Below are 26448 nucleotides of genomic sequence, written 5' to 3'. Positions count from 1 at the left end.
GGGACAGAATTCTACGAATTATAGCCATTCAATGTTGTCACGGACACCTAACACATAATAACACAATGTAAGAATGCAGAATTTTATCAGCAAAATATAAAAGCTGTAAAATTATAAGGAGATTGAACATAAGCGATATGTTGCTGATGGCATTTTGATTCATTCATTTACTCATCTTTGTCTTATCTCCCACCAGATGTTCTCAGGAGGTTCTCCAAACATTTACTGCCCTGTCCCTTTCCCTCATCTCCGTGTTCTAATTGTCTCTAATGGGATACCATATTTGTTTTTCTGCCTTTTGCCATTTCTGCTTCACTCTCGTGGTTTATCTCTCCCAGACTCGTCCTGAAATCCATTTCTGTATTTATCTAATCTGGTCTATGGCTTCCATCCACCATCCATTCAGACTTTACTCGATAGCTCCACATTGCAAAGCTTTTTTTATATATATACAGCATATTTCATTTGAGAAAGTGAATGTCTTTTCCAACCCAGTCTCTGTCCCACTGTAACCAGTTTATATAGCTCTGTCCTGCTGTAGTGTCATTTGCCCTCTGTCCCAGTATAAGCAGTTTTGTTTTTAAGGCGTAAAAGGGCACTCCTCTCTGAACACTCCTCTCTTTGTCCTGCCCTCTGCAGGTGTTGTGTAACAGTTCCCACAGCAAACTTTAGTTTTTGAATAGATGCTGAGTTTGAGGAAACACTTGAAACTTCCAGTGGTAATAATGTTACCTGTCTGCTCACATATTCAAAACACACATTATCGCATTGTGTGTGAGCACAGGGGCCTCTCTGTTTCATCACAGTACTGTGGTCTCTGTTTCACTCTCTGGCTTTCTGACAGCTCAGGTCAACAACAAGGTGGTTCTTCTCCTGTCAACACAGGAGGCAATATTTGGGGCCAGACAGCGTAGGTAACTTTATCCGGCTTTTCATCCCTTTGCACGTACGCTGGTCTCTAATAAGAAAGTTGCATCTGTAGTTCTTTGTTGCTTTATACAAAATATGCCAATGAATGATTTTTCAAACGTAAACAGTCAAATTTAGCTGCATTTAAGGACTTTACAGGGTTCAAGAAAGGCCTAAAACATAGGCCCTCACCTCAATGCTCAACTAGTGATTTTTGAATGTTTCTTAGTGTATATAGACATTTGTAATTCATGTAGAATCTATGAAGCGACTCCACAGTATAAAATCACCTTTAAATGATGCTTCCTTCTTCCTCTTTGTCTTCTTAGCATTTTGCTATGAACTAAACTGCAATCAAACCTCTCCATCAGAACGTTCCTGGATGCTTTTTTCTATTTACTCGCACCAGTATATTTTAAACAGTAACACATCTTCTCCACAGGTGTTTACAGCAGTGGTGAAAGACTTTGCACGTCTGAATAAAACGTGGTTACAGTGATTAGATGGTGTACCGCGTAGATTCTATAATGGTTGCGTCGCTTCAGCACTGCATGGCAAAGTGACACAAGCACTTCTACCAATCTACCCAGCCCATTTGGATTTAATTCTAAAAACACACACAAATACACGCGTACAGTCATGAGACGGCTGATCCAACAAAGAAGCAAATCCTGGCAGCAGCAAATTAAATATGTTGGTGCTGAATGTTTACAGGTAAATATGGTGTTGTGCACACTCTCAGAGGCACCGCACTGAACACAATGATGCATAATAAATGGCAGATAACACAATTCCTCTTACATAAGTTATGAGCTCTATCAAATCAGTCTCAGCGTGAGATTGTTGTTGTTGATGCATGCATACATGACACAGATTAGAGTTGCGTTCTTATTAAAAAATATTTTAATAAAAAAAGAAAAAGCTCTATAACAAACATATTTTATACACTGTGGTGAAATACTGGCATTAACTAAACATGTACAAATCTATATTGTTCCATGTTATAGGTACAAAGATCTGCTTTAGGGGAAAAAAACAGTATATTACAGTCATCGTTAGTACACATGAAGCACGGAGATCAAGGTTTTTCATACCTGAACAGGTGTGTGTGGTGAGTTTTGTGAGTGGTGGCTCCAATGAGGCTTCTCTGATTATCTGATGTGACATAATTCCATTAAAGAATCACGAGAAAAACCGCTGTGATTCAGGCAGAGCCCCCTATTGGACTCTGTTGGTACTGCAAATAAATACATCGCATGTTGGAAGATGATTAAACGTATAAATTAAACCTCAGAATGTCTCTTTGGCAAGTGGTATATCTCTTCATTCCTGCAGGATCTCATCCTGAGACAAGAGAGGATCTCCCCTATTATAACCTGGGCAGCAGTTTTATTCCATGCGTGTTGAGAACGAGAAGGGTGAGGTTTATCACATTTCCTGGAACATGCAAACAGAGTTGTCCTGGATTGCACAGTGCGAAGGTGTTTTGCTACAGGTCATTTTACACAACTGGGCATTTCTTTTTGGGAAAAAAAGGGGGAAAAAAGGTACAAGTGCCTCCGATTTTGGTTTAGGGACTTTTAAGGTTTCATGAAATGACTTTGGGACCGAATGTAGTTGTGAGCTGTGCCTCACGGTAACATCTTTGTCTTTTTGGATCCTTGTATTTCTGGTGGAGAATTGGGAAACCTCAAAAGTTGAGATAAAGCTTTCCTTTTTCAATCTGACTCCTAATATAAGGTCACAACTACCTGCACAGGAAATATTACCACAGACAGACAGGTCCTAAGGTGGCCCTCAGCTTCGGCTGTAACATGGTCCCAACATTTTCATCCCTCACACTGTGGAAGCACTGACTAATACTTTTTATCATCCTTCAAAACTTTAGTCACATTGAGAAGCTGCGCTTGTCCTCCTCCTCAACCAGAACCTGTCAAATTTTCCGATTTTCACCCTCTGATGAACCATGTTCTGGCGCTTTGACAAGGCGTTACCCGTGATAGCCAGCTCTGTCCGTCCCTGCCTCCTCAGGACGAGTCGTCACCATCGTCTTCATCTGAGCTGGGGCTCTCCTCTGAAGAAGAACTTGAGTCTTTGGTGCTGGGATCTGAGATCATGCCATCTGAACTGTCAATCTCTACGGATGTGTTTGATTTGTAGAGGTGGGCTGCCATCAACGGGTGGCTGGGACACGAACACAAAGAGCCATGCATCAACGAGGTCAAAGTCAGACACATACAGGGGTCACCACATAAATGCGTGCATGACACACCCGTGAATCATTCGCGTAGAGGCGCGAGCACAGTCAAACACCGGTGGGAAATGAGAAATGAGCCGACAGGATGAACCCAGCAGGGAAGAGTTAGCGTCCCGAAGAGTTAACCAGAATTAAGAAAAGAAATTAACAAATGCTCTGTTTACATGGCTGCAGCTGATTACAGGAAATCTGTTTCCTCCCCCCTCACAGATTTAGTCTTTCAGACGCTCGGCTGTTAGCAGGAGCCACATTTGACAGTAAACACTGGTGCCGTCTTTAAGAGATAGATCTCAAAGCCTCGGAAATAACAGAGAAGTCCCAGAAGGAGGTTTTACCACAAAAGAAGCATGTTGATGAAAAAAGACACTCTGCGTCACAGAGGGAATGTGATTTACAAGCTTGAGCTTCTACTCTGCGAGGAATGTCTATTTTCATAGCACCTTGATTATCTTTGCAAGATCATAACAACACGGAATGTACAACAATACATCAGGAGTAAATTAGACAGAGATTTACACCACATCACCCAGTGTACACTCTTGGAAATAAAAAAAATAGAGCTGAAAATCTGTGAAACCTAAAAGTTTCGACCTAGAACCACCAGATGTCTTCATTTAGGGCCCACTCTAAGAGTTTTATCTGGAATCATAAGTACAAGATTATTGAGCCTAAGCAAAGAGTTTAATCAGCAATGCATCTTGTTTTTCTTTTTTTTTTACAAAAGGTTCTATCCAGAACTAATTCAGGGAGTTCCACAAGGACCTGAAGGTCCTGATCATCACAGTGGCGCAGGTTGAAAGATATTTAGAATTGTTGTCACAGAGTGCCAGAATCTACTCGCTCCACACTCCGATAGGCCCATCTTTCATTCATCTGTGGGCCTGCTTTCATTATCTTTCAGAACACATGGTACATGTGTTATCAGCAGCAAATTTACCAGAAAATAGCAACGCTCTGACTCACCGGTTCCAAGAAACTCACTCAAAGTGTGAGAATGGGTACAGAACATTACACGTAAGCAGCCAGCATCAGGCTCTGACAGAACAGATTTTGGATCACTCTCAAGATGGCACATAGCCCGTAAACTTTTAGAGATTCAGTTAGAAGAACTTCTGCATTTTACAGTGGGCTGTAATCAAAAAGGTTCAGTGAAGAACTAGTACTTTAAAATTCAACCGTTTCAACCTGGTGGTTCCAGTAAGGCTCTTTGGATCGCACGAGATCCGCTGAAAACTCCTTCACGCTAAGAAATATTGTCAGAAGCTAATGGAACTTTTAACCCTTCAAAAAAAGGCATCATTATTTCCAAGAGTGTAGTTTGACAGCAGATATATGACAACTGGATCTTTGCACATGTTTTGACGGTAACTTCATTATCAAACAGCAGAGAAAGAAACTGCTCAACCGTGGTTCAGTGTTCTACTTTTCGCTACATTATTATTACAAATCACAACTTGTGTTAATACAAATATAAGCGAGAGGATTCCTTATCGCTGCGGGACAACATGTCCGATCATTTACTCTGTACAGGAAATGAGTTTGGAGTCTGAAAGGCCTTATTTATGTACGGTGCAGCAAGGTCTGAGCTTTATATGGCTTCCATCAATAATCAGGGCAATAGATTTGAAAGCCACAGCTGGTTGTGGGCGCGAGCTTCAGTTGGCTTTGCATGTGCTGCAGCAGCGTTTTATAAAATGTAGTTATTGTCTTTTTGTTGATGAGGGTGTGATGTCTGCGGCGCACATACACACCACCACCAAATATCACCCCGGTCGCCGTCGGGGACATAAGGCGAGAATACACTCAAAGGTCAAGAGCGTCTGCGAGACGTATGCCCATTAATTATTTAACTTAATAAATGGCTGTGACTTTTTAGGCCTTGGGTAAAAACCAATGGTCACAAGAGACACTTGGAGACAAATTATAAGGACAGAATTGGGGGCATAAATAAATGAAGAAAGGGTGCTGCACCTGTAAATGCTCGCTGTGCTGAGACCATTGCTGCACTCAGGCATATAAAAGGACTTTGTGACTTGAAAACAAAAGGCTACATGGTGATAGAAACACAGCATTTGGCTAAAGTTCTACATATCTACAACTTTCTACACGATTCCACAATTCTTAACTGAGCCCTTGATAATGGCAGGTGCCCGTGGGTGGTCCGCTTTTTAGATCCAAAGGGTGCAGTTGTGGAAAGAAGTTGAAGTGGTGTATCCAGCAGGAAAGGAATCAACCCCTCGGCCCCGAGAAGGACGAACACCTGCCCTCATCCCCAGAGTTAAAATGGGAGTGAGAGAGGAAGTGTGCCATTCTTCTCCAACGCTTCCTCCCCCCCTTCCCTCTCCTCTCACTCTTACCACACTGTAGGGTCTTTTCTCTCTTTGCGGGGGGCCTCCTCGCATCTTTCTCGCGGCCTTTGTCTCCTCTTCTTGCACCGCCTGCAGGACACAACGATGATGAGGAACAACACGATGGCGGCGATGCCCCCTCCGATAGCCAACGCCAGCAGGAGAAGATCGGAGAACGAGGCTGGAGATAAGAAGGTGACACGGGAAGACAGCAACATTTCAGGAACATGTGAGCGCTATGATTTCCCACCACTGGAAGGATGGAAGGATATTTTGTTTGGAGTGAGGGGGCAGACCTGTAGTGACCACGCGGAGCCGAATCTCTCCGCTCGGGCCGTGAACATCCGGCGGATTCTTGACCTGGCAGACAAAGGTGCCGTTATAGATGAACTTGACCTCCTGTATGATGATGGAGGCGTCGCGGCCCATCACGTCTCCGGCCCAGATGACGCGCTTCCTGAAAATGCCATCAGGGGGTGGGTATGGTCGCTGTTGGTAGTGGAAGACCTAAAAAAGTAAATGCGGTAGGTAGATTGGGCTGAACTTGAAAGGATGTTCTGTTCGCACAGCTCCATGGTCCAAGGACCCGCTTAGAGTGAAGGGGTCGGATCCCACCTGAGGCTTTACTTACTGATTCTTCTCTGCCTGGTTTGAGAGGCCTGAAGCTCCAGAAGATGACAATAGTGTTTGGGTTGATGGGCGCAGAACTTTGGAAGGTGCACTTTAGACGGACATCGGTCCCGTTGACCGCCTCCACGTCCCCGGGGGTGTATACTCGCATCCCGCTCACCCTTGGCACTCCTGCGACATACACGGAGCTTACACAGAATGTTCTGCTAGGAATTATGCGAGAGGCTTCCATGAGAATCCATGTTTTCACACGTGTCGTCGGCGGGAACTTGAAGGTTTTCGCTCATAATGAAAACTTCAACGCAAGGAATAACAGGTTTCTCTCAAATATCTTATCAGTAATCCAGTTTATTTGTTCCAGATCTGCAGAACCACCATGATTCCATTACTCAGCCCTTACTACACCTCACCAGCTGTTGGGCTCGGCTCCCAACTTGCTCTGTGTCTTATCAGGCTGGGGGGAGTTTCCTGTGGGGTGGGGTGGGATGAGAGAGCCAGCTGATGGGCCTGTCTGTCATCAGCAGACCCTGACAACTCTCTAAAAGCCTAATGTGTTTTAAATGAGTCCGTCTACCAAGTGTAGACGCTACAAGAAATGTCCATCTTTGCTAATTGTTCCACTCAAATAGTATTTTTCTTGCAGGAAAAAACATGTAATTACTGTACGCTGTCATTGTGAAGTCAACCGGTGTTCACTTTGTCCTCGATCAATATATATATATATATTTTAACCAGTAAATAAGTTAAAGGCGAGAGGGTGTGGTCAAATATCTGACTTTTGGTCCACAGAGCAGCTTAACTGAAGACGTGTGAAACAATTAGAGGTTCAATCGCTCCGTTATTATCATTAAAATGATTCAGCATAATAGATTTAAAAAAAAGATTCAGATCACAATCATGTCAGGCTAAATTTACTGAAAGGAATAATGGGGGCTTTATCAGTTGTGTCTGTTCTTGGTGTTAATGGATCCAATTTAATCAATGTTCTTTTGACAGATGGCATCAGCACGTGCTCATCATTAGGACCTGTTCCTTACGATCCCTCCTCTGCTCAAAAGGTTCCCCTCGTCACATCCTGAAAATCAAATACGCATTTACCAGCAAAGTGAGGACATTTTGGCTGGTCCTCATATTTTTGAGGGTCAAGACTTGGTTTTGACCCTTGGACTTTTCCCCAATACACCCAAAGTCCTCACAAAGATAGAAGTAATAGGCTGTGTGTGTGTTTTGGGGGGGTGTTAGAATTAAAATACACATCTACAGTACATATGCAACCAACGGCTGAGACCATTCATCCATCTTCCATTAGTCTTCCACCTCTTTGTATTCGGGGCCCCTGGGGGTCGTCACGGGCGCGCACATGCTCACATTCGCATATCATGAGGCGATTTCATCAGCCTAACACACAATAGTGAGAAAACCACAAGTTTCCATGTTTCAAGTCATAAAAAGACCTCGCTTCAGATGAGGAAGCAGTAAAGGGCTAAAATGTTTTGCTACCACTGGTGTCGACTGATCCCAATTCAGCTCACACATGTTCCTCATGCCGTCGATGTCGGATTAAAGTTGCATTTTTACATCCCCATTTCTGCACCCGGGAGCACGGCTCAGCTGTACTGTATATTAGATTGTGTATCCTCCCCCTCAAAATTATTTAGCTCGCGCTAAATGATTCATCATGCTTCATGAATCGAGAGGAGCCGTTCCTTCCGGCCAGTACATCATTTCAAATGCCTTCCCTTTAGCTAATCTAGTCAGTGCATGGATTTAAATAAGCATAGCTAATCTCTTTTCAATAACCAAAAATTGAATAGCTTTCATTACACACCATCCTTTGATGCAGACAGGGCTCGTTAAGGATTAAAGGTTAATTAGGCCTTCTTGAAGACCAAATTAATATTAGCAGAATGGCAGAACACTTATGTACAGTTCCTCAGCTGCTAAACCGATTTGTCCCCGCAGCAGAAATTACACGATGACTGTTTAATCATTCATTAGCAACGACCAACTCCTGAGGGAGGAACGCCAGTGAACGCGCGGCGCCGGGTTTAGCAAAAAGAAGGAGGTGAGGCAGGAGATGAGGAGTAAAAAGGAGAGGATTGGGAAGATGGATGAGCCGCTGGATGGTGGTTTGAAGGAAGGAGATGAGATGGTTCTGTTGTTTGTTTGTCCAATGTCTACAAGCAGCCTTGATGTGTTTATGAGTGGACATCCTGCGTGACCACACCCTGCACACACACCCTGTGCATACGCACCCCTGCACACACACACACGCAAAGAGAGAGAGAGTTTTTCATGCCCTGTTAACATGGAGCTATGTTGAGGGTCGGGTCGAATTGTCAATTCAGGAAATAAAGACAATTATCTGTTTTTCCACTAATGCCACAGATAAAAACAGTGACCTATGCTCTGTGTCAAAGCTGCGATTTTTGCACTCAAAAGGCCGTTTTAATCTTTCTAGTTTGGCTTATGTGCTGTTCGGATGACTCACGGCTTCTCTGTTTCCATCAGGCTGCAGTGATTTTTATCTGCAATTAACTGCACAAGTCAATGTCCAATACTTTCCACTTCAGGCTGGTTAAAATGAAACCATCTGGGAAGCAATCCTTCATAGATTTAAATGGCATGCTATTGCTAAACATCGCGCTAGCATGTGGGAAGGTCATATTTAGAGTTTGACAAAATAAACTGTCTCAATTATAGACAGTAAAATGCGGACTGTGATATATACTGTAAAGTGTATTAATGTAGATTAAAAGGCAACATTAGGAGGCCTAAAGGTGTAAATGAGAAGCAAAGCTGTTGACACAGCCGATCTCCTGCGTTTCCACAGACGAGGGAACATTGAACTGGGAAAACCAGTCACCATGAGGCCAGCCTGTGGTCGTCCCCAGTAAGGTTTTAAATGTATTTTACAAAACTCTAAATGACATATTATACCAAGATTTCGCCGTTTTATATCGGAAACGGTCTCCGTGGAAACAGGCTTCCTGCAGGCGGCCGTGTGCATTAATTATAACGTCCTTCTGTGTTCAATCAATAAAGTCAGCACAATCTGTGGCCTGGCGGCGCCGGCGGTGGGCTAACGGGAGAGTTGGGGCGCCGCTCAGAGAGCAGAGGAGGACACACTGCGCTTAGCAACAGCCACAGGTTGACTACAGATTGAGATGGATGCATATTTTGGAAGAATTAGCAGCCCTGAGTCAGATACCTTAACTGCAGCACATCAGCTCACGATAAATGTCCCTGAGTAAATTCCACCAATGAGGAAATGATTTTACACTATTAAGAGGTTTTGCTGCGTGTGAGACGTGTGTAAATCAGGGAACAGGCTTGATTACATCGTTTCCTTGATGGTGTGTGCTTGTGGCTTTCCTCGCTTCATTATAGCTCAAACACAAAGGGAGCACCAAAAAAGCACCAGGAAACCCGATTCCTGCCCAAGAGGAAACACTTAGGATGGGTCTAAACACACAAAGAGTCCGCGCTGTAAGAGGTCGGAGCGTTTCCAGCCCCGTTTTCTCCCCCTAACAAGGCCGAGCTTTCACGCTGAAGCCTGTGAGCGACAGGTTTGTCTCCATGAGATGGAGAGAGGACATTTTGAAACTGACACCACGTTCCTGATTTGGTTTCCAAGCGTGCGGGACGTCACGAGCACAGTTTTGGCATCTGGAAGTGTCTGAGACCGGACAGTCATAGTTAGCGGTTCGATACGCCGTCCACCATTTTTGATTCTAACCGGGTCAATCGTCAAACACCTTCTCGTCCCTCCTGCTCCTGATGAAATTGCCCAGCTTCCCAGAGGAAAATGCGTCGTGGGGGATAAGAGTTTAATCCATCAAACAGCCTCCAAGCACAACCCCACTGCTGACTCAGCAGCTCCTCCGCAGGATTACCGGCTCTTATGTGCGACATACACCCTGGTTCGACACATCGTCGGCCTCTTGTTGGATTGGCAGTCCCGCACCTGAAGGACTGGTTTGGCTTCTTGTTTTTATCACACATCCATGTTTCACATTCCCCGCTCTGAATCAGAGAGAATCACGCCTCAGCAAACTTCTCCTCAATACCTGCATTAAGAGCTACAACCAGGATTCTTTCTATCAGCATTGTGCTGCAAACCTTGTGAATCATTTCAAAATAAAAGCATATTATTAGGTTGAGTCGTTCGGAGCATCTCAAACTCTTAATTCCCTGTTTACATTTGGAGCAGACCGCGTTTAAGGACTTTACATAGGGAGTGACTCCCAGCCTCTCTCCTGGCGCTAAACCTAAAGCCCAGTTTGTTGTTTTTCTATCCCAGTATCATTCTCACAAACCGCCTGAGCCAATAATCCTGCTGGAACGTCGACACGGAACACACAGAGTCCACGCGAGGTGAATAAGAGATCACGCCAGATCCCCAGTAAGACCTGGGAGACGCCCACTCTGTGTTGAACCAGTACAGCTGGACAAGCTAACACTTGTCAGCGGGTGAATGTTTTGGCTGCCTGCTTGGAGAACAACGTAAGAGGAAGAATCTAATTACAGAAACTTCCAAAAGCCGTCCGTGTTTGCTTATGACTAAAGAAGCACGGCGCACACACACACACACACACACACACACACTTTATTCAGGAACAGAAACTTCCAATTCAGGCTGGGGGGGGCTGTGAACTAAGCAAGTAACTATTCAACAAAATATAACACAGAGATCATTGAACTTGAACTGGAGTTGCAGGTTGATTTTTGGCTGAATTATAACCAGAGTCCTGCTGAGCTGTTATCAGAACCGACCTGCATGTGCTGTTGTTTTGATGCCTCCCAGCCTTTAAGACACAGAAGCAGCCTGTCAGTGAAAGCCAACAAGGCTCTCTTTAGCGGTGGATCAAGATGTCTGATCAATGTAATCCACTTAAATGTGATTGACACAGATTACTTCAATGATAAACAGTCTGAACGACGCAGCGATCTACGTTATTAAAAGGTTTCCCATTAAGCATCCAGCCACTGTTGGAATCCGAGGGGGAAATAGCCCGCAGACCTGGGCCCCCCACCTCCTGCTGACGGGAAACAAGTGGACTTCTCCCCTTCAAAGGACGGATACAGGTTTAAATCAAAGCACAATATGATGCGCGTAGTTTAAGGTGGGGAACAAACGGTCTAAAGGAAATCTGAAGGCAACTTGTCCTGCTCCCGGTGACGCACGACGGGCGCTCCTAGATCAAGATTACGGTTCCCCACTGAGCCTTCAAACCTGTTTTCGACTCTAACCTGAGCCTCGATTGTTTGACTCTCTCTGGTGGCTCATTTTAAGTTGGATTAAGGAAGAAAAAAAAGACTTAGCGATGACATAAACGCACCACTTTACTACGAAGGACGTTTCTTTATGGACATAAATGTATCCAGCTCCGTCTGTGTGTGGTTATACGACATTAAAGAGGTTTGGAGAGGAGAAAATATTAGCTTTGTGTCTCACCTGAAGCCGCCAGTCCACACAGGACGGTGAGGAGACGAAGCGCTGTGGCGCACATTGGACGGACGCACCGGAGACTGTCCGAGCAGAATCAGTTCTCAGTGAAGCCCCGCCGCTGTCTCACGGTCTCAGAAGCCTTCAGGAGGGTAGAGTCAGTCCTGTCCCCTCCACCTTCTCTCCAGAAAGACGCGTCCCAACTCGCTGCTGCCCTCCTGCTTTAATCACCACCCTCCCATCACATTACCAGGCGGAGTGTCGGAGGCAGTGTTCATCACGCCTCTTACGCACGGGCCACACGGTTCACACTATAGAATCAATAAATGTTCGACCAACAACACACCTTTATACCTGTCGTGAACATTTTGAAATGTAGTAATGTTTGCGGGAACATTCCTGGTGTTCACCAAACCTGTTCAACAACAACTCCACGTTATTACGCAAACAGGGTCGAGTGGAGACTTGGAAACTTGGGAGTAATTACACTATTTGCTTTTCACTACCCATTATTACTGAGACTAAATGTTCCTTGTTCCTCGTTTACCATTTAAGAACCACTCTGATTTTATGATGCTTTTGTTTCAGTTCCGTCGCTGTTTTTTTTTTTTTTTTTGGTATGACGCACATTCGGGTCCCTCTGCTGTGCTGATATCCTGGCATGAGCGTCGGTTCCCCTTCCCCAAGTCACCTGGAACTTAGATCAGGACTTTATGCCAGTGGCAAAAGGGCAGATTTGGCTCCAGAGGTCCCCTGGAGAAATCCCCAAACTGGAACCCCCTTCAGTCAACACAGCTAAAGTCAACATAAAGAGCTGAGAGGAGCAAAGCTGACCATGAAAGTTCCAAAAATAGCAGAGAAGCAGAACAAATGAAAGCATGAAATGATTAAATTAGTTACTCGTTTACATGCATCAAACTCCTAAAGATGGCTGCTCTTCATAACTAAAAAGGTTGCGGGTTTGGTTTTAGGCTGCAGTTTGAAATGTGGTTGTTCAGCCTCTTAACCTGTAAAAGAAAAGGAACCCCCCCCCAGAGCTAAAGTGTCAAAGCAAAGCATCTGAATAATTTCAGGCCTTTCTTCGCTTGCAAACATTTGCAGCTCAAATTCAGATTTCACTGTTTCCATCATCTCATCAGAGAGAATGAGATCATAATTGACCCTTTTTAAATCTTTGAGAATCCTTAAAAGTTTTGGAATAGCGTCTGAATATAAATTTAAACTCCTTAAAAGGTGACTTTTAAACATATATCAATAAACATTATTACACTAAGCATTAACTACGTGTTTACTGTAGGATGGAAGCAGTTATTCAGCTTTACTGGTCAGTCCTTTCCCCCGATATAGATCATATTCATGTATTCGGAAACTAAAGACAAACTTTCCACTCAAGACAGTTTCACTCTTCTCATTTCAAAACAAAGACACAACCTTGAGGGAAAAAAGGGCACATCCTGTCTTTCCTCAAGAAGCCCCCCTGCTCCACAATAGCCTCTTTGTTGCCGTGCAACCCCTCAACCATATCCAGTCTTGATGACCCCCCCCTTCCGATGTGGACCGATGTTCCTGCTGTAAACCCGTCCTGTGACCGGACAGACTCCAGCCTTGGTAGCAAACAGATCCAGCTAGGGCCCAACCATCAGCAGCTACGGTCTCAAGAGGAGCCTGAGGGACCTTCCCCAACTGAAAACCTGCCCAGAAGTTCTCCAGAGCTTCTCCAGAGCTTCTCCAGAGCTTCTCCAGAGCTTCCTCCTCTCCACACATCTCCTCAGTTCACTCTGACCCTCCGTATCACCTTTAAATTCCTGCTCCTCACCTTCAAATGCCTCCGTAGTCATGCTGCCTCTCACCTCACAGAACGTCTGGATGCCTACAAAGAGGGTCGTCCCTCTATTCCAGTCCTCTTCATTTGCCCACCACAGGACTTGCAGCTCACTGAGGGGCAGTAAAAGGAGGAATCGGTAAATTTTAAAAGGAAAACTTCACTTAAACATCACTGAAAAATACTATTTAAAAAATGGAATTTTCTGATTAACTCCCTTAAAAGATCATGGCTGCTCCGAGATGGGACGTTCCATGCTGTCTACCTTCACAGTGACAGCAGATATCTCAGTCATGTTTACATTTTAGGCTCAATTATCTAGTTTATAGAGCAGGATCATTACTGTTGTTAATGCTTGAAAAATGTCGTTTCAGTCTGCACCAATGATCAGGGAGACGGTATAGACCTTCAAGGCTCAACCTGATTTTTTTTTTTGGAGGTTTTGAGTGTTTCAATGTGTGGAAAGGCAACAGTAGGGAGGTTTTGTGTGCTCTTACCGTTCTTTTAGAACATTTGGCTGAATTCTCCACAATGGATCCACCAACCTGCTCCGACCCTGAAGCTGCATCAGGCCGTGTTGGCCTGAGGTTGTAAATCTCAGATGGTGCTGGTGACTCTATAGAGAAGCTCAGTTTAGAGTCCACACAAGGTGTCCAATCACTCAGGTGCTTCCCTCTCAGAAGAAAAGATCATTATCGTATCCAGTCAAGCATGAGAGTTCCTTTCATAATATGAGCATATTTAATATGAATATTATTGAGTTGAAGCTCATTGAAGCACAAAATAATGTATTTTCTATCTTTCTTGATGATTAAATTGTAGCTAAAGGATTAAATGAAAGTATTTACTTTAACTTCAACTGCAACTCCACTTTATTGATCCCTTTGGAATGACTCCCTCAGGGAAATTTAAACAGCAAACAACATTTAAATGCAATATCCTAAAACAAATAAAATGATTACATTATTTAAAGCGAAATAGATGAATGTGGTTTCATGCACATAAACCTGTCATGGTTTTAATAACTCTTTAGAATCAAAGAAAACGTTTCGATTTCAGTTAATTTAGTGAAACAATCTGGTACATTGGGAAGGAATGAGCAGCTGTTGCTCCAAAGACCACCAGGGGGCAGAGCTGCACAAGGGTCCCTCAGAACCATCGTGGCTGGTTGTGAACTGCTGGTGATTTCTAGACAGGATTGTGCTGATTTTCATAGAGTTCTGTGTTTTCTGCTAAAAAGAAGAGTGTGGAATCTGAGCATAACTCTCTTCTGTCCACGCAGCAATGTCTATTTTTAGAAGGGTTCTACCTGGAACCCTTTCACAGTGCTCAGTGTCACCTGCCAGTGCTTTCATCCTCATTACTCACTGGTGATTTATCCAGGATCTGATGTCTACAGTTGAAGGTGTGCTATTACTGACAACTGCCATAGCACGGGCACGGAAACAGTACCTTCATCTCAAAAAAGCAGGACGGAGTTTTGTCACAATAAGTGAGTTCACACAAGGACTCCAGCAGCTTCCCAATCAGCCTAATGTGGCAGGAAACCAGAGCGCCGTGAGAACGCCGGCGTAGAAGAGTGGAGAGGGGAGAAAAGAGCTCCAACCGCCCGGGATGAACAGAAAAACGCTGCATTGAAATGTGTCATTAGCCGTTATCCTGAAGGTCCAGAAAGATCGCGGCCCTCCTGTCAGACCCATAAACGCAACGTTAGCAGCTAATCCTCTGTCTGCCTGCCTGCCTGCCTGTCTGCCTGCCTGCCTGCCTGCCTGCCTGCCTGCCTGTCTGTCTGTCTGTCTGTCTGTCTGTCTGTCTGTCTGTCTGCCTGCCTGCCTGCCTGCCTGCCTGCCTGCCTGTCTGTCTGTCTGTCTGTCTGTCTGTCTGTCTGTCTGTCACGCGTGATGGCTGCCCTTGTGCAACCCCGGCGTGTTCATTGTGTTTATTGCAACACTGTCATTCCTGCTCGTCGTGACAAACAGGCAGCAACGACTGACAACAGCTACCGTTGTTGCAACCAACAAAATGGCTCCCCCCCACCCCCCCATCCCGCAGAGGAAGTGCGACCTGCTGGAGTTTACTGAAGCTCTGTTGCAGGTTTATTTACACGGGAGCTCACCGAAGGACAGGAAATGAGCGAAAACAGGCCCGAATTCCTTTAGCAGAAGGAACAACTGCTGCCTGCGTGAACCAGTGACAACCAGATTGTTCTCAGGTGGAAAACAGGTGAAGACGCCAGAGGCGCCTCTCAGAAACACGGAGCGGGTCGGATCTTTCGTTCAGCGTGCAAACGTTGATGCATCTGATCGGGAGAAAACACAAATAAAGCACAACGGCTGCCAGGCAGCATGGAAATACTGATGTATGCCACCTTTTGTATATGAGACTGTGGAAGAAAAAAACACTTCCTGTAGCGTGTGTACGTAAGAGAGAGAGAGAGAGAGAGACAGAGAGACAGAGAGTTCCACCGCCAACTGCTGAGTTTTAAATGACTGAAGATCAGACTGAAAATCCAACCGATTAGAGCGAATCAGAGGCCAAAGGTGTCAGTCATGATCGTCCGAGCGCTGCTGTGCTTTGCCGTCCTGTTCCTGGTTGCTGGGCAAGAAGAGGAAGAGGGACAGGAACAGGACAAGCCAGGTAAATATTTCATCTTCATATGATATAAACGAGCTCTTGTATGTGGCGCTTCATGTTGGGAGAGTTGTGTGAAAGGGGAGACTCCGAGGAGGGTGTAACTGCAGCGTTTTACTGAAATGTGTGAGAGACCATGAGGGAATATTCCTCCAGTTTCTTTTCGATAAGAACCAGACTGACTAACTGGGCCTCTGCCTTTGTTTGCAGGAGGAGTAATCTTCTGGAGGACATCCGTCACCATGACCTGTCCTCGTGATGGGAAATGGTTCAAAGACAAAAAAGACGTTTCCAAAGGACCTGTGTATGAATTTGAGTATGATAATAAAAAAGGACGCTACCATTGTACGTATGAGAACACGAGATATGACTTCTACGTGCAGGGAAAAGGTGAGTAAAAGAACTGAGAGCTCTGGTCTGGCTGTATCGTCCTGGCAACCGTCGCTCATCTGTCCCCTCTTTGGCCCCCAGTGTGTGAGAACTGCTTTGAGTTAGACGGCGGGTTTTGGGGTATGATCATCGCTGCGGACATGTTCCTGACAGTGGTCGTCATGGTGATGGTGTACAAGTGCGCCAAGAAGAGAAGCTCAGCCGCACTTCCTCGTGTCCCCAAAGGTACAATCGTTCCAAAAGGTCCCCACATTTATTCAGGCTTGGTGATGATCACAGATTCAATTAAGATGTGCATGACTTTTACTTTTGTTAATGAATTTTCTGTCCTCGTATTCTAGCCGGAGGCCGGGCTCCACCTCTCCCATCACCTGACTACGAGGTATCGATGTCGTGTCCATGTTTTCATTTTTCTTCAAGTAAAACTTGCCAAGGGTTAAATGTATGGCGCCATATAAGACCAGAGCTGGGATGCGTTTTTTCATCGGGGACATCGACTCTTTTAGGATTCTATTCAGAAATGTGGAGGTTACCAAGGTTACAGCCATGTGCTGTGATGTACCCCATGACAGTGGTAATAACGTGGATCCTCCTCTAGCCTGATGGATGCAGCTTACGCTACAAAAGTTAGCTATGACCCATTAGTCTCGCTTCTCTTAGCTTAGCTTAGCATCCACCAATAAAGATAATTGGTGAACTAGTATTGAACTCGTGGGTTACTTTTAAAATGAACACATTATATTGTCAAAATATTGACCTGTTGGGATTGATTGTCCATGTCTGTGACGCTAACAGTGAGTTTGCATGTGTGGTTTTTGGTTTCACAGCCTCTGAACCCTCACACCCGCTCCCAGGGAACGTACTCCGAGGTCCACCCAAAGAGGATGGGTTAGAATAAAGACCTGCTGGATCCGGGAAGGAATCAGGATGAAACACCACCGAGTCAAACACGACATCACTGATTTCTGTTTTCATCCTGAAGTCTCCTCAGCCAACAAAGTTCGGTTTCTTCTTACACTTTTGCTGATCCAACGCTTTTGTCACAGACGTTTTAACCTGCACAAGCAGCTAATATATTGTAAAAAATAAAAGAGTTTGGGCAGAAAACGTGTCATCTGTGTCTCTTGGGTAACCGCGGTGTGAGATGAGAGCTAACGAGCGCACCAGCTCTGGTTTCCTTCTTCGCTTCGAGATGTTCCCGCGGCTCAAATCTGCGTCGGCTTCGTGTTTCTCTAACGTGAGCAGAGTGGAAACGTCTGGTGTCTCCGTTGTCCTTTGATGGAGGCGACGCACACGCTTGTGAAAGACTCAGGGCGTCAACACAGGCGGCGCCGGCTGTCGGTGCTGCTCAGTGGAAACAGTCAGAAGGTTCATTTATTATCATCTTCATCAGCTCTGTGACAACAACGACCACTTCCCACACACAGGCCTGCCACTCTGTGTATGTGTGTGTGTGTGGGGGGGGGGGGGGGGGACTGCATTTCCTCCTTCATTCTTCTTGAAACATTTCTCTCTGCTCTTCTTTTTCTTCTTCGTCTTATTGTAAACAGCTTTTTTTTTCCACTTTGGGGCATCAAACAGACGCACGTAAGCAGACAGAAGGCGCATTGGTCTGAAACCGTTGTGATTATTGACAATATGGATGTTTCCATATTGTCTCAGACGCCTCCATCACAGTTAAAAGAAGGAGCGTTTCAGGATTGACTTTAAAAGTCCCAATAATCCTTTAGATCATCATAAATATGACCGTGTTCTCTTTGATAAACGTTTACTGTTCTGGAGGCAGATGTTTGGGGCTCTGGTTCTACTGGTTATTGGTGTAATGGCACAAACTGGTTTATATGGCGGCGTTGTAGCGACGACACCCATCGAAGGCATCGCAGCGATCCGGCTGTTCTCAGATCAGAGTCACACATCCAGTTCTTCCACTTCCACATCCAATCTTCCATTACGCAGGTCTGGGTTTGGACCGACAACCTACCGATGGCTCACTGGTTTAACGCTACAACGATGAGGTATCAAAACTGTAGATGTTATATGTGTTGGGTCCAATGTACATGAGGTCAAATCCCAGCGTTCTGCATAAATGTGAAAGACGATTTTCCAAACAGAAAAGGTTTATTTCAGACATCAAAGGGGGGGGATGCGACTTGAATAATAATACAAAATAGCTCTAATCATGTGAAGATGTTCTGGTTCTGTGGCAGCCGCCAACAGAACTGAAACAAACACTGTAAAAACACAAGTTGGCGTTGAAATGGCAGCGATGGAATGATGAGCAATTCACTCCTTAAGTCTCCACACGGAATTTTAATGGAATGAAGCTAATAAACAGGGACCGTAAAACCAGGTGAACATCAGCTGACTGCCGCTGCATCTATCTCCTGTTGGTCAGGACGTCATACGTGTCCTTCTGACCTTTGTGGTTCAGAGGCTGATCCATCATGGAAAGACAGGAAGAAAAACAGTCAGTTTATGTTCGATTTGACCGCCTGAGGAGGAGGTGAGAGGTTGGAACCTACCTGGTAATGATCGTTGGGGGGCCTGTTTCTGGATTCGGATGGAACCAGGTGCTGCCTGTCAGAGCCTGCAGGAAGGCAGGAGACACCTTTAGATGGACTCACCTGACCTTTTTTAACCGGATTCTGAAGAACAACCTCAGAATTCCAACATCAAAAGGGTGAGCGTGTGAGTTTAAAGGCGTAAATGGAAGCAGTGGAGTCACTGTAGGGAGCTGGAGTCTTACTTTTCCTGGTAGAGCTGCTCACATCTGACCGCCTGTGAGAGGCGGTCAGATAAACCGCCACTCCGATCAAAACGGTGGCCACCAGGTTTCCCATGAGGATCCCAGTCAGAGAAACTAGCTCCAGCTCCACGCAGTTGTCACAGGCTACACACACTCAGAGTTAACACAAGTTTCCTGTGACCAAATGAAGCAAAAAAAAACCAAAAATCAGCAGCTCTGGACTCACTGCGGAACTTCACGTAGATTTTTTGTGAGACTCCTTCGTTGCCGGTATCCTCGCATTCGTACTCTCCACTGTTTTCATCTTTGTACTCCAGTTTTAGATCGTCCGCGTGGCCGTTGGCTGTTTTTATTTTCAGCGGAGTTTTGCAAGACAGCAAGATTCCATTTGGCTGACTTTTCACGACTATCCTATCTAATAATAAAAAAAGCAGACAGACAGAGAAACTTGTTGCTTTTTGACGGCACTTACAGACTTGAATCTGAAGCAGAGTCATTTCCTACCGGTTAGGTCACATCTGACAGATGCTGTGCAGAAAAAAAGTGAACATAAATGAAGCGTTTTCACCAGAAAGTAAAAAATCTGGATTTATATTTGAGACAAATCGAGTGGTAAAGAGATACCTGTGGTTATCCAGAGCAGGAGGACGATGGCGTGACACTTCATTGTGTGTCGACTTGCCTTCTTGTCATTGTGTTGATGACGGGTGCAGATATTTAACAGGAAGGACGCCATTTTGAGCTCCCACCCACCCCACATCCACCATTTTACTGCAGCAATTAGACTTGACGAGAAAGAAAGTTATTCTTCGTCTTTACTACATATCTGTACTGTTTAATATGGTTAATATCTGTTTTATTACACATTGAAGAGGATGAGAACTCTTTGATTGTTTTGGGTTTCGCTTTTAAAATGTGCTTTTTTTAAGTTAATGGAGGAAAAATATATTTCCACACAACCTAACATGTGTTATTGGGCCATAATGTAAAAGTTATAAGGGAAAATAGATGCATATTTTTTTGAGAGCGAGAAAACAGAATTGTGCTTCCAGTCAAAACTGAAGCCACAAAAGCCACCTAACAGCTGCACACACGGAGGGCTGCTTATCGCTCTCACAGCTGCTGTAAAAAAAGAATCTCTCTACTTCAGATGCAGCAGCACTTTCACATCACAGATCAGCAGCGGCGCACCGAAACCTTAACGAGAAAAGGCCAAGTGCCTAAACGGTAGCTCAAAAACTATCGTTTTAATGGGAAATTAAATGCCACCTACATGGTGAAGACTTTTGGTGACTTTTGATTTAAATTTTTCCAGCTGACTCAGCATTTGAAGGAGAAAAAGGTTGAATTTTGAGTGAGACAGAGGGAGAATGCAGACAAGGATAAAAATAGATACTTAAAGTAAAATACTCCTAATCTAGAAACATGTTCATTAGGTTGATTAGAATCTAAATCACCCCTCAGAGCGTGTGTGAGTGTGTGTGTGTGTGTGTGTGTGTGTGTGTGTGTGTGTGTGTGTGTGTGTGTGTGTGTGTGTGTGTGCGTGTGTGTGTGTGTGCGCGCTTGCGTGTGGTGAAAATGGCTGAATAAATGATGGATGTATGGATGTATGGGTGGGTGTTGTCTGGCGCCCCCTAGTGAGCAACACCGGCAACATGACCAGAAACCACTATTATAGTAGCGACAAATGCTTATTTTATTAAACCGTCTTTTACAGTTGCATAATGAAAACAAACATAACATATATAGCATATGCATATACATATTATACATTATAATGGTGTGCTATTAAATTCTCTGGTGAAAAGAAACTCTCATGATGTTTTTTGGGATATTTTGACACTGAATAGTTTCATTTAGAGAATGATTCAGTGTGTGTGTGTGTGTGTGTGCGTGTGTGTGTGTGTGTGTGTGTGTTACAGCCAGATCTCTTCACTGCTCGTGCTGTTCACCTTATAGATGTATCCCACCATCGGATATCTGGCAAAACCTGATAACAATCGGGGAGACGGTATTTCAAACACGACAAACACGTCAATAATCTTTACTCCTGTATAAACAGTTGTTTGTATTTAAACACATTTCATCTGATAAAACAGCCCAATCAAAAAAAATCCACAATTTTTTGGTTTTGAAATGAATCCAAATTTTTGGAACCCCCAGGCAGAAAAGCATAACATCAATAATAGTGAAGCAGACCAATAGTGCAGAATCATCTGCTGACCTCTGGCAGCATAGACTAATGACAGGTCTTCCTCCTCCTCTTCCTCCTCTCTCTTCCCTCCTCCAGGGTTTTGCTGGGCAGCTTCCGGCAGTGAAACAGGAACAACGTTGGACAAAAGTATCAACAAGGATTAAAAGTGATCATAAGGCATCAAGTTCTGCTACAACCTTTGCTAAATGAATTAGCTGCTAGTTATTGTTTTGTTTTTTTTACTATTATGACACAAATGTGACAATATAGCGGAGCATTTCCTGATTCTAGACACCTTTTCACCTCATTTTGTTCTTTTCTTTTTCCTTTTTCCTGATTTGCAGATGGAATTATTTGCACAAACTGAGGATTTTATGAGGAATGGAAGCTCTGTGCTCCTGCTGGTGTGTCTGAGGTGTGTTCAGTACCTTTAGTCAAAGTGCTGAGATCATTGAGCTGCACGTGGGAGGGCAGAGACATGTGGTCTCTGGGGAGGTGACTGGTACCGGCTCCCTCTGCTCTCATGCTGGCAGAGTCGCTGCAGAGGGAAGAAAAAACTCTTTTAGAGGTCCGTGCATCTACAGATGTTCCCTCCGAAATCAACCAAAAACATCCATTTAAACATTTTAAAATGAAATACAGTTGACGTTCTTCATCATGGTGACCCTAACCCTAGCAGATGGAAGCACTGACCTTTTCTTCGTCATCACAATTTCAACTGGCTGATCTGTAACGAGATAACTGCGATTATAAACGCCGACCAGTCCTTATTCAGCTCCATGAGGGACATCCATGTCAGCAGTCTTACCAAAAGACTTGCTCTTGTTTTTCTGCATGAGGCAGAGAACGATGAGACTCAGGATCAGGAGGGCCATGAAGGCCATGGCTCCCCCGGTCACAATTCCCAGCATGGGCACCTCCACGCGAGACTGCAGGAACTCTGGGAAGAGAATCACACACAGAATTTGACAGAGCTCGGTAAAAAACCACGAATATAAAACACCAGGAAGTACATTCGGATGTCCCGACCTGCTAGCGTGAGGTTGCTCTGCACGGTCCCTGCAGTGTTGGTGACATTCAGAGACAGGGTCCCCGATAGGCTACTGAGCATGATCCTCAGGGTGTTATTGGCCAACTGGGGGTTTGTTTGCGAGTCCAGGAGGAGGAAGTCTGTGGTGTCGGCCACCAACTGTCCTGACTGGTCTACGAAGGAGATGGTTGCGGGCGGGTTGGACCGTACCAAGGCAAACAGGACCAGGGCAAATGCAGGGTCGGAGGTCTCGCTGTGGTTGACGTTCACTCTGAGAATCTCTGGCTTAACTGGCAAAGAAAGGCAGCAGCATTACTGACTGGGTCAGGACAAGCAAGTGTCCTTCGTCATGCTGAAGACTCACACTGGAGACTGAGCGTGATCGTGGCATTGTATCTCTCTCCCGTCCTGGGATTTGACGCCACACACACGAGCTCCCTGTTCCATTTCCTGGGCCGCAGAGAGAATGTGCTGTTGTGCCCGTATCCCAAGCGGACGGCGTCAGAATCTCTTCCTGACGTCATCGCCAGGCGCCTGTGCTTTGACGGCTCCTGCTTCTGCCAGTTCCCGTCGAGGTGCCACCTTATCACCAGGGGGTGTCGTGGATCCCGGCCATCCGAGTGGCAGCTGAACTGGTGTGTCACGTCCTCCTGCAGGGCCATGGCTGCCTGCTGCTGCCGTCCTTCCTGTTTGGAGGTGGGTTCCATCGCACCTGCAAGCAGTGTTGATCTTGATGTAAGATCATTGAGCTAAAACCCAACAAATAACAGCATCACGGTCTAGATTTAACCAACAGTTCCGGCCAACAGCTGGTAAAAGGTGCAGTTTTCAATGAGGATTTTTTATAAAATGTCTTAGATCTTAGATCTGATTTTAAACCTGATGCACATATGATGAACTTCAGGGATTATTGCGACAGAAAGGCTAAAATATAGTGGGAGAGAGGCTGCGTGGAGACGGTGGAGCACTTGTGTCTCACCTGTCCAGGAGAAGGTCAGTGTGTGGAACAACATGACAGTGGCGCTGGAAGCCCAGCTCCTCACACACACATGTCCCATGCTGTTCTGCTGGAGCTCCACACACTCCTACACATCGACCTGCCGCATGGAAGAACAATAATTAATCATCCGTGCTGAGGTGGGACACCATGACACAGGAAGCAAATGCATGGTTGCGTCCATGGAACTGGAGACATGGTGTTTACTGGAGTCATGTGACCTGCCTCAGCGACTCAGGTAAAAGCAGGAAATAAGCTGACAAGAGGAACGCTTTCCGATCAATCCTGCACATGCACAAACCAGGAATGTTATTTGAAATGAGACTCGTACGCAGATGACTCATCATGTTCTTCCAGCCGTGCCCCTGGATCAGGATGGATTACTGCTCGAGAGCCATTACAGTGTGGGTTCGGTGATGCATGAGAAGTGGTTCACTGCAGCTATGAGAGAGAGAGAGACGGAATGAGAGCGGATTACCTCAACTCTATGCAGACGCTGTCGTGATTCCTGCTGGAGCACCATGGCAGCAGATGAGTCGAAGAAGAGACTGAAGGATGGAGACAATTGGGAAAAACTGAGAGGCAGCAGCCCTCCCGCACTCTCTGCTCACCCACTCACTCACTCACTCACTCACACACACACACACACACACACACACTGCAGTGAGAAGATGCTGGCTGACGCAGGAAGTTGCTGCTGCCCCTCTGAGGACGAATAAGCGTCGTGAAACAACAGAAGTCTTCTGAGATCTCCCACTGGCTCGTGTAATTGATTACACATTATTTAAACTTTTGATTAAACATTATTGGAACATGCACACAATAGCTACTGCATTAAAACATACAGACCCAGGAAATATAAGAGAAGGGCTAAAAATGTCCATGGACATCGTATCTGGAGCACATGTTATAATGTGTAGCGCCGCTGGATTATTACTGGTTTTAGTAGTTCCATAATATGTGTAGGTGACACAATAATGGCTCAAAGAGCCGAGAGCTCATCTGTGCTTGTTCAGTTGAGACTGAAAAGGCTCCGCAGTGCAGCATGCAGACAGACCTGAGCAGCGGCACACAGAACCATATGGACTAATCAAATGGAACACACTCAGTCAACACCCCTGGAAGTCAAAACTATGGAATGGAGCTTCTCTACACAATCAGGCCATAGATGTTGTCTTTCCTTTACATCGAGAGAAGTCTGACCAACAACTAATCAACTAATCAACGGACTGATCTGGTCTTCATTAGATTTTACCATGGTCATCAGACTATTTCAGTGTTTATTCCATAATCACCTTTTACTAAACTTTTAAATGGTCTTACTCGGGTTAGGGTTAGCAAACAACAACTGCGGGGTTGCAGCTGGTTTTGAGGCTGGTTCTGACCCAAGTACAGCTTGGATGATGGTGTGAAGGCTTGAGAAACTATCAGCAGCTTTCCCGAGCCTTGACCTCCTGCTGCTCCTCCTGCTGGGGGGGCTGGCGTTAAGGTGGAGATGGGGTGCAGGTGGGCAGTTTACGGAAGTGTTGCACCCATCTTGGTGCTTGCATGCTCTCTTCAGCTGGACTTGTGTTGGTTTTTTAAAGACCTTTCACCTCTTATTCAAGAGGTTTTTTCAGGTTTGGTGGGAATCCCAGAGTTATATGGTGCTAGTTTTCATTATTAAAGGGTGGATGTCATGTCCTGTGCTCATTTTGACCTTCTTGTCCTTGTTATGTGCCTGCTTCTGATGTCTCAATGATTCATCATTCAGCAACTTGTCTTTAAGAGGTTTTGTTGTTTTTATGGCCACATGCTAGCCTCTCCTTGTTGTCCTTATGCTGCTGGACTTCAGCAGCTCTTCTCAGCCCATGGGTCCTTCCTGGTTTCCCATGCGGTGTTGATATCAGGGCACTCATCAGCTGGATCAGCCAGAGGCCCAAAAGCAATGAAAGAGTTTCTCAGCTTTAAAACAAACTCCTTGTTGGTGTTCATCGCACCCCAGCCATGACTCCCTGAGGCTCAGTCACAGTCGTCACTGTTTGCATTCATGTTGCCCCTGAACACCAAGAGGGAGCTCGGAGGCGGTTCCTTGTAGTTCCTCGTACCAGTCATCCTTTTCTGCTTTGTCGGTGCATAACCTTGTATGGTGGCAAGTTTGCAATGTCTGGAATTCAAGCATGCTGATTATTCTGTCGCCAACAGGCTCCCGTTCTAACAAGGTTTCTGCCTTTACTCTGGGGTGGAGGACAACTGGTCCTTCACTGGTTGTTTGGTGTCCAGAAGCCGTCCATCAAAACTCCCAGAATATCCGACTTTGTACCTTCTCCCACCACTGGTGACCTCGGTTTAGGATCTCCCAGGTGAATCTTGGGACAGATTCGCTGGAACATCCAACGTCCTGTTGAAGGGTTTGATTAGGAGTAGTCACAGTGTCCAGGTTGGCTGGGGTCCTTTATGAGGCCCAGGGTGGTGTTTAAAACAGATCTGGAACTTCCTGTAGGAATCTGTTCTTATATGGGATGGAACTGGTGGCCCTGCGCCCCACCCAGAGGGTCAAATTTGTCTAGAAGCCTGCCCAGCATGGTTGAGCCTGCTGAGGGCATCAGTCCTCCACCGATATAGATTCCTGAATCAGATGCACAAGCCTCCTCACCGTGGTGTGGGAAGCAATTCAAATATATCGGGGAGTGTAATAAATCTCGATTTAACTTTAAAACATAAATTAACCTTTGATATTTTAACTTATTGACCTTCACCTCCATATAAAGTTGATGAGCTGAACTTAACTTCAGGTTCCCCAAAGAAACCAGTGGATATCTTCAAATGTGATGAAGACAAGCAGATGATAAAGTCATGTTGTCATAGCGACGCTGAAGTCTTTTCCAGGTTTTTCCAGACTACCTCATTATAAGTGGGGGCTACCTTCCAGATGTTTAACAACACTCTGTGGAAAATGTGGTCAGAGCATCACAAATGTAGAAAGGTCACAACCAAAGACAATTTCACCCTAAAGAATCAAGTTAAACCAAAGCTGTCCTTTCTTGCGTAAATGTTTGAACGTAT

General features: G+C 45.1%; 4 protein-coding genes across 5 annotated transcripts; 1 reads left to right on the top strand and 3 right to left on the bottom strand.

Moving 5' to 3' along the window:
* Window positions 1–1794: 1794 nt before the first annotated feature.
* LOC101079069 (myelin protein zero-like protein 2) lies at window positions 1795–11843 on the bottom strand. Its single transcript, XM_011608188.2, has 5 exons — window positions 11603–11843; window positions 6146–6315; window positions 5811–6021; window positions 5524–5695; window positions 1795–3093 (listed from the first exon to the last, which is right to left on the bottom strand). Exons 1-5 carry the CDS (start codon window positions 11655–11657, stop codon window positions 2937–2939), a joined length of 765 nt encoding a protein of 254 aa, XP_011606490.1. The 5' UTR covers window positions 11658–11843; the 3' UTR covers window positions 1795–2936.
* A 4032-nt stretch (window positions 11844–15875) lies between these two features.
* On the top strand, window positions 15876–17537 carry cd3e (CD3e molecule). The gene is given in 5 exon segments (NM_001037982.1): window positions 15876–16052; window positions 16257–16436; window positions 16518–16661; window positions 16778–16818; window positions 17264–17537. Coding segments are annotated over 5 exon segments (519 nt in total). The 5' UTR covers window positions 15876–15964; the 3' UTR covers window positions 17330–17537.
* Window positions 17538–18541: 1004 nt separating this feature from the next.
* cd3g/d (CD3 gamma/delta) lies at window positions 18542–19877 on the bottom strand. Its single transcript, NM_001037983.1, is given in 6 exon segments — window positions 18542–18870; window positions 18959–19023; window positions 19183–19326; window positions 19409–19597; window positions 19687–19710; window positions 19807–19877. Coding segments are annotated over 6 exon segments (522 nt in total). The 5' UTR covers window positions 19850–19877; the 3' UTR covers window positions 18542–18813.
* Window positions 19878–20859: 982 nt separating this feature from the next.
* On the bottom strand, window positions 20860–24036 carry tmem25 (transmembrane protein 25). Of its 2 annotated transcripts, none has more exons than XM_029844425.1 (9): window positions 23882–24036; window positions 23386–23503; window positions 22771–23118; window positions 22406–22696; window positions 22185–22316; window positions 22070–22103; window positions 21805–21914; window positions 21407–21487; window positions 20860–21172 (listed from the first exon to the last, which is right to left on the bottom strand). In XM_029844425.1, exons 2-9 carry the CDS (start codon window positions 23462–23464, stop codon window positions 21099–21101), a joined length of 1149 nt encoding a protein of 382 aa, XP_029700285.1. In that variant the 5' UTR covers window positions 23465–23503; window positions 23882–24036; the 3' UTR covers window positions 20860–21098. The 2 variants fall into 2 exon arrangements, with proteins under 2 accessions (XP_029700285.1, XP_011606491.2); XM_011608189.2 differs by having other exon boundaries at window positions 23386–23506; window positions 23882–24035.
* Window positions 24037–26448: the final 2412 nt, after the last annotated feature.

This window comes from Takifugu rubripes, chromosome 11 (assembly GCF_901000725.2).
Source record: "Takifugu rubripes chromosome 11, fTakRub1.2, whole genome shotgun sequence".
Taxonomy (NCBI): Eukaryota; Metazoa; Chordata; class Actinopteri; order Tetraodontiformes; family Tetraodontidae; genus Takifugu; species Takifugu rubripes.
This window is presented reverse-complemented; position numbering and strand designations above follow the sequence as displayed.